The sequence below is a fragment of the Strix uralensis genome, chromosome 21 (genome assembly GCF_047716275.1).
Source record: "Strix uralensis isolate ZFMK-TIS-50842 chromosome 21, bStrUra1, whole genome shotgun sequence".
Lineage (NCBI taxonomy): Eukaryota > Metazoa > Chordata > Aves > Strigiformes > Strigidae > Strix > Strix uralensis.
Window position 1 is genome coordinate 1,299,818 of NC_133992.1, and position 7,588 is coordinate 1,307,405.

Below are 7,588 nucleotides of genomic sequence, written 5' to 3' on the forward strand. Positions count from 1 at the left end.
ATTTCTGCTCTGAGGACAAAATTGCTGCCATCTCTGCCCTGGCTGGCCCATTGCTTCGGTGTCTTTGGGGCCCCACAGGTGGAGATGCTCATCCTGGATTCAGGATGAGCCTTTGGGGTGATGGAGTTGCTCATCCTGGATTTGGGGCTGCCCAGCTTCCCCAAGCAGCCACATCATCAGTATCACTGAGGGGATGCTGTGACTACCGGGAGCCCCTGGCACTGCTGCCAGGGCTGTATGTGCCCCCCACACCCACGGAGGATGGGGGGATGTGGGTGCAGGGCCAGGGATGACACTGTAATTCAGTACCCATGGACTGGGCTGTGGTCTTGTTTTCCGGGCATAGAAACCCCCCTTGGGGGGAGAACCAGCAGCCAAGGACAAGGGCCCTGCATGCACCCCACACACTCTGCACCCCCCGGGGGTAGGGGGTGCCCCCAGCGCTCAGCTGTGAGCTGGGGACTGCAAGTGCTTTGGAAGCAGCTGCTCCGCAGGGGCCCATAGCAGAGGGCAGAGACAGCCGCTGCTCCCAGAGAAAGGAAATTCAGGGGCCAGCACCGGGCCAGTGGGGCTGTGCCTGCACAGGAAGCCTCTGTGCGCACACACACCCCCTCTGGCACGCACACGCATGCACACACGTGTGTACACGCCAGCCTGCATGCACAGCTCACGCCCCAGGGAACCGCGTTGCCCTCAGAGCATCCTCCCGGCTGCTTCTGCTGCGAATTTCCACCTCTCCCAGCTGGAGAGTTGCCATCACAGGGACCCCGGGGTCCCTTTGGTGCAGGCGGTGGGTGCTCCCCACTGATGCCATTTGCTGGTGGGTGTGTGCCAGGCCCCAGGACAGTCCTCGTGGGGAGAGGGACGTGTGGCAGCGCCATGGATGCACCTGCCTCAGCGGAGCAGGGCAGGGGGAGCCCAGTGCTGCCCGTGTCCTGCCTGGCTCCTTCCACCAGCGGGTACCACCTGGGCCAGGGTGGCAAATCCTCCCCCCGGGGAGCAACGGGACATCCAACAGGCATTTAAGAGCCCTGGGTATGGGTGGGGACCACTTGCCCAGATGGGCAGAGTACCCCAGGGTGCCCAGCCACGTGCAGTGGAACCAGGGACTGAACAAGCAGGGGACACAACCACGTCAGAGCCGAGAGTCAGGGCGGCGGCGGAGGACGTGTCAGTTGAAGGGAAAGTCCCTTCCTCTGGGAATCTCCCTCTCAACTTGCCCCACGGACCGAGCGGGCCCAGGGCGCAGCATCCCAGCTGGCCTGCGGCCCCACTCCTGCCCGCAGCGACACGCCCCCCCGAGATGCTGGCTCGCCATTCGTTCCAATATAATCTTTATTGGGGAGACTGATGGGGGTTAGAACAAGGCCGGGTATAAAACATGATCATTGTCACAACCAGCAGCGGGAGGCATTGGCAGAGCAACACAGAAACAGTATCAGCCCCTGTTCTCTGCGGGCAGCAGGGTGGTACCCAGGGCTGCGCCGGCGGCATCCCTGCTCCCGGGGGGCAGTGGGGGGGATCGTTCAGCCCCTCTCCCTGGATGGATGCTGGGCTGCTCTTTCCTATGGGGTGCGGGGACTCTGGGAGGCCCCTCTGGCCCTGGTGCCACGGCCTTGCCGGGTTGTGGTGCTCAGCCCCACAGGAGCACCTGCAAATTATGGCTTTTTCTTTATTTTTTTAGGTTTATTTTTTTGCTTTTTTGGCAGCAAACTTACCCCTCCAGGTGCCCTGGAGAAAGCAAGACCGTGCACAGGGAGCTGCCGCCCTGCCAGCCCCTCCGCACAGGGGTCAGAGCAGAGGTGCTGCTCCAGGGATGGGACCGTGGCCAGGAGCCAGGCCTCTGCCCCCCTGCCCAGCCAAATCCCCTTGCTGAAGCTGGCAATTTGGGGTACCGGACCCCGCGCCACCCCCAAGCCATCCCACAGGGCATTGGTCCCGGGTGGAGCAGCAGAGAACGGGCACAGCTCAATGCCTTTGTGAACGCGTAGCGGCCTAGGACGGGGCGGCCGGGGATGGACAGGGAAAAAACAAGAATCCTCCAAAACGAGGATAAAGTGGAGCTTTCCTCAAGGGCCTGCGGAGGAAACGGGCCGTGTGTCTGCTCGCAACCGAGGGGCCGGTGCGGCGGCTTGGCGTGGCTATAACGACTCGGGCGCACGGCGGCTTGGCCACTGAGATGAAAGCTTTGGCAAATAACTTACAGAGAAGGGGGGGTGCAGCTGGGGACCTGTCCTCGTCTCCCATGCTGGGCAGGTGACCCAGCACGGCACCGTGCACCTCCAGGGCTCCTTGTGCCGCCAGCGGTGGCTGCGGGGCGATGGGGAGGGTGTCGCTCTGGTCGGGACCCAGCGTCCACTCTCAGGAGCCGCAGGGAGAGAGGAGGAAGAAGGTGCCCCGGGGAAGGAGCGTGGTGAGATGCTCGATGCCCAGCAGGGGCACCCGCCGCAGGACCGGGGAGAGCTGCGCTGGTACATGTGCTCCCCGTCCCAGGGTCCCTCTCCCCAGGCACCACCAGGGTGTAGGGGGCTGACGCCAGGTCCTAGCACCCCCATCACTCCCCGCCAGTGCTGGTGGGGACACTGGTCCTATGTCCTCGGCCACAGCAAGCATCAGAGCACCCCCCGGGCTGTGCCACCAGCAAAGAAGGGCCTGGGGACCAGCCGCGGCGCTGCGCCGTCCTCTCCCACCCTGCTGCCAGGAGGTGCGGGCAGGGGCGCGGGGCTCACATGATGGTGCAGGAAGACAGCGGGTTTCGGATGTGGCAGGTGCAGGCAGCCCCGCAGTACTGGCGAAAGGTCTGGTAGCAGCTGCGGTCGGTGTCGCTGCTCCACTGGACGGGGTTGGCGGCCAGGGCCTCGGCCGGCAGTCTGTTGAGGATACTGGTGTTGACGGCCAGCGCCGCCAGCCCGTAGTCGGTGAAGAGGACGGTCTCCCGCTTGCAGGTGGGGCAGGAGATGAACTTGTACTTGGGGCAGGACTCGTAGAGGATCTGCAGGCACTCCTCGCACACCGAGTGCAGGCAGGAGAGGATGCGGGGCCGCTTGTTGGTGAAGTTGTACATGTGGCCGCAGGTGGGGCACTCGAGGGGCTCACAGGGCGTCGAGGGGTGCAGCACGTACTGGTTGACGATCACCTCGTCTGACGGCGGCTGCCGGTGGTAGCAGACCTCGGAGCTGCCCTTCCGCTGGCTCTGGTACCCGCGCTCTCGCCGCGGCAGGGGGGGAGTCCGGGGCAGCGGCATGGGGCCAGGGGTGGCATCCAAGGCGGGGATGTCCCCGCACGCCTGGTTGACGATGATCTCGGACTCGGAGGGCCACGCGCGCTTGGCCACGAGGGGTGGCTCGCGGCGCGGGGCCGGCGCATAGCGCGGCTGCGAGGCCTGCAGCTCCGAAAACTTCTCCGGGTGGATGATTTTCATCGCCTCCATTTTAATGATGACTTGTTGCCCTTTCAGACACGACATGAGTATTGTTTTCACATTACTGTCCACTGCTCTGGGGTCTCCAAGGGACGCCTGCATGAGGCTAAAACATGCCGGCAGCCTGCTGAGCTTTCAATCTTGGTCTGGCTGCAGAGCAGGAGCACAGGGAGCAGCCACTGGCACGGGAGAGCATCCTGGGGGGACGGGGCAGCGCCAGCGGGCCCCGCGCCCCTCTTCTCCAGCCAGCCCCAACGGTGTCGGGCGCGAGGCCGGGGCAGGCAAGGGAAGGCAGGGCTCACAGCGGCATCCTGCCTGCCTTGGAGGATGCTCTTGGGCGGGTGATCAAAGCGTCAGCTCCCCGCAGCGCCTCGCCGGGACGTTAACGTGACATTGGCCGTCACTCACCAGCCCCCCCTTCGCCTTCGTTGGCACTTCCCACGCTGGATCAGCTGCCGTTGGGAATGGTAAATTGGGGACTGTAGTGCCGGGCAAGTGAGTCCGGGGATGGGTCTCAGAGGCAGGCAGCCCCTGCCTCACCCCGGCCCCCGCCTCCACCCGGCCTTTATTCCTGTTTACAAGCCCTGGGATCCTCGTGGTGCTGCAAGAAATGTGTTTGCAAATTCCTTTGCTCTGACTTCCTGGCTCTCCCACTTGCCGTCAGCAGCAGTTCCCGCGGGGCAGGGGCTCAGGGAGCATCCCGTGCCAGAGGGCAGCTCACCTTGGCTGGTGCCAGGGCTGCCACGCGCCTTGTCCCTTTCGTCCCCGGCACCTCTGGCCCCAGCTCAGTTTCGTGCTCGCTGGAAATGAAAAGCAAGAGAGGGGTTGGATCCAAGGCTCTTCGGGGATCTACCGGCTGCCAGCGCTCCCTCGGGATGCGTGCCTGCCTGCATCCCAGCAATTTGGCAACTGAGCCCTGCAGGTCCTGTCCATCCACCCGCATGTTTGGGCCGGCGGAAGTGGGAGCAGGTATTTCCCCCCAGGCATCTCCTCGGCAGCTCCAAACATGGGGTCCTGGGTCCCCCCTCTGCCCTGGGTGCTGGGAGGGCAGGCCCCCCTCACCCTGCTGGGATACAGGGCCCCTCCCAGGGGACTCCCCCACCGACCTGCCTCTGCTCAGGGTTTTCTCTCACGTTTAGCCCCTCCTCTGCTCGGTGGATCTATTTTTACCTCCATCGCTTGCTCCTGATCTGTCCCAGCTATTATCCCTCTCTCCAGCTTCCTCTCCCCCTTCCCAGCTCCCTGCTCTTGTCCTGGGGCTGCTGGAGAGGACAGGCCACATTTGGGGGCAGGAGATGGGGGGCAGGCAGCCAGCCCGTGGCCATTTTCTTCCCTCAGCAGCCCTGGCGACAGCCTGTCTCTCCTCCGAGAAGGGCGAAGGCGCTCTCCTCCATCACGCTGCAAATCCTGTTAGAGGGATGCCTGCTCCCGCCGAGCCCTGCCAGGCCTGACGGAGGGGGCCCGAGGGGGCCATCTGGTTGCAGCAGCAGTCCTTGGGGATGGTGAGAGGCCAGGGGAGGTGAGGGGGGGGGGTGTCCAGCCCTGGATGCCCAAGAGCCGTGGGGGGCAGGATCCCTGCCCGACCCCAGCGGGGGTGTCCCTGGGGGCTATGCCCTGGCAGCACTGGGGTCCTGCAAGCATCCTGCGGTGTGTGTGGAGGGGAGGCCTCGCGTCCCGCACCCCCATCACGGGCCCACATCCTGCACCCCCCATCTTGCACGCCGCACCCCAGGAGCAGCATCTATGCCCCCCTCACCCCGTGCCCAGCAGCAGCCCGGGGGGGGCTCTCTGCCCGCAGGCCTCGCAGACTCACCCGCAGCGGATCCGTTCGAGCAGGCAGCCGCCACGCACCGCCACCGCGCTTCCACCGTCACACCCCTTCGTGCACAACCCTGGCGCAGCACCCCGCCGTACCCCGCATCCCCGTCACCCCGGGGGCGACACAGCCCTGCCCGGCGCCCCTCCAACGACACGCAGCCCCCCGTGACTCCCACCGCAATCCCCTGCCCCGCGCCGCGCTGGCACGTTCGCAGCCCAGCGGTGCACACACATGTGCACACACATGTGCACACACACCCGCACACATGTGCGCACACATGTGCACACACACACACAGACCCCCCCGGCCTCACGCCCGCGCCTGCGCACCCGCAGGGTGATGCCCCCCGGGCAGCCCGGCCAAAGGACGGTGGCTGCCGGCCCTTACCTGCATCGGCCCGCCGGGCCTCGGCCGGGGGGTCCCGGGGCGCCCGTATCCCCGGTTCAGCCTCCAGACCCCCGCTGCGTCCCCGGGAGAGGTGCGGAGGCCCAAGCGGCTAAAGGTTATCTGAAAGGCAGAGGGATGCAGGCGCTGCCCGTGCCAAGCGCCGGCTGCCCGAGGATGCCGGCGGGTCCCCACCGCCGCTCCCGGCCGGGCCGTGGCTCCCGGCCCCGCTTCCCACGGCCGCGCCGCCTCCTCCAGCAGCTTCCCCCGGCGGCGCGGGGAGGACACCGGGCACAAAGGCGGGGGCTGGCGGCGCCGGGCTCCCGCCGGCTCCTCCGGCTCCGGATGCTCCGCGGGGACCAGCTGCCGGGGGGGGAGGCGGCAGGTAGCGCCGCTGCCGCCGCCGGGGAGGCACCTTCCGCCCGCCCCGCGGCTCCGCTCTCCCTCCCCCCGGCTCCCCCCGCCGCCTCCTCCGGCCGCGGAGCCCCCGCTCCGCGCGGGGCTGATGCAACACTCCGCGGCCGACGGCGCAGGCTGGCTGCCCGGGGGAGGGGGCTGCAGCCCGGGCACCCCCCTTTCCCCACCCCCGGCAGGTGCAGGCGGGCGGGCGGGCGGGCTCCGTCGCCGCTGTCCCGCGGGGCTCGGCGGGCGCGGGCGCTGCCTGCGCGCTCCCGCTCCGCTGCCGCCCGGCGCCCGCAGTGCCGCCGCAGTGGTGCAGCCGGCTCACATTTCTCTCGCTCAGCAGCGCCGGGGCCCGCCGGCCGCAGCGTCCGACGCCCCGCACACACGCACACACACCCCCCCCGCAACACCCCCCCGCCGCCGCCCCGCCGGGCCCTGCCCCGCCGCCGCCCCGCTGCGGCCCCGCTCCCTTCCTGCCCCGGCCCGCCGCCGCCCCGCTCCGCCGCCCCCCCGCCGGCCGGGTCCCCGCGAGGTGTTTCGGAGGGGCCTGCAGTGACTCAGCATCCGCCGCTGGAAATGGCTCCGCGGCGCGGGCTGGGGCGCGGGGGATGCTGCTGGGGCTGGGGGGGACACACAGCGATCTGGGGGCCAGCACCAGGGATCGTGTGGCAGCGGGGAGAGGGGCCCCTGCCAGCAGCCCCCCCCCAGCTTTCGGGGCTGGGGAAAGGCCATAACACCGGTAATGCCCCCGCCTCCCCACTTTTTCCCGCTGCCGAGTCAGCCGTGCACCCCGCTGTGTCCCAAGGGACCCCAGCAGAGGGTCTCCCCCCACGCTGAGGTCAAAACCCATCGGAGCACCCCAACCCCTCCTGAGCTCTAGGGAGGGGGGGAGCAGGGCACAGGGTCTCACTGGTCCCTGGGGGATGTGGTGGGCTCAGCATGGCGTGGGGGGGGTCAGGCCCCTGGGGTGCACTGGGGAGCATCGTGCATTGCTGGGGTCTTGCTGTTTTGACGGGCATAGGCAGACACGAGCGCGTGGAGGGGGACACCCCACATCGTACCCCAGGAGGACAACTCCCGGTCTGTGCTTCCCAGCTCCCGCCCGTGCCCTGGCAGATGTTAGGGGCTGGGCTGCCCTCACCCCCCACCATGGGTGCCTCCAGCATGGGGAGTCCACAGGCAGGTGGCCAAAATGGGCAGCCAGCCCCACGTGGAGCCCCCAGCTCCCCGGCCACACTGGAACCCAGAGCTCACAGCCACCCCGTCCCCAGCGGCAGTGGCCCAGACACGTGCGCACCCAAATCCAAACCCAGTCCATCCTCCAACCCACCCTGGCTGGGGCAGGGTGCCAGGGGGGGCTCATCAGGCTCCTTTGGGTGCTGCTGGGGTTTCCCTGCTCATGTCACCCGCTGCCACCTTCAAGCTCTTTATTCTCCTCAGATGGCCTCAGGATTTTGCCTGGATTTTGATGCTCCCCGAAGTTTACCCTGTCCAGACCTCCAGCCTTGCTGCAGTAAAGACCCCACCAGCACCACTCACCCCTGTAACAAGGGGTCTGGGGG

The 7,588-nt window shown here is 67.5% G+C and overlaps 1 protein-coding gene across 3 annotated transcripts; it reads right to left on the bottom strand.

The window, feature by feature from the left end:
- Nucleotides 1-1,317: 1,317 nt before the first annotated feature.
- On the bottom strand, nt 1,318-6,359 carry RNF208 (ring finger protein 208). 3 transcript variants are annotated; one of them, XM_074891414.1, is made up of 3 exons: nt 5,628-6,359; nt 4,143-4,221; nt 1,318-3,873 (listed from the first exon to the last, which is right to left on the bottom strand). In XM_074891414.1, exon 3 carries the CDS (start codon nt 3,521-3,523, stop codon nt 2,726-2,728), a length of 798 nt encoding a protein of 265 aa, XP_074747515.1. In that variant the 5' UTR covers nt 3,524-3,873; nt 4,143-4,221; nt 5,628-6,359; the 3' UTR covers nt 1,318-2,725. The 3 variants fall into 3 exon arrangements, with proteins under 3 accessions (XP_074747515.1, XP_074747514.1, XP_074747513.1); XM_074891413.1 differs by having other exon boundaries at nt 1,318-4,022; XM_074891412.1 differs by lacking the exon at nt 5,628-6,359 and adding an exon at nt 5,235-5,329 and having other exon boundaries at nt 1,318-4,221.
- Between the last annotated feature and the right edge of the window lie 1,229 nt (nt 6,360-7,588).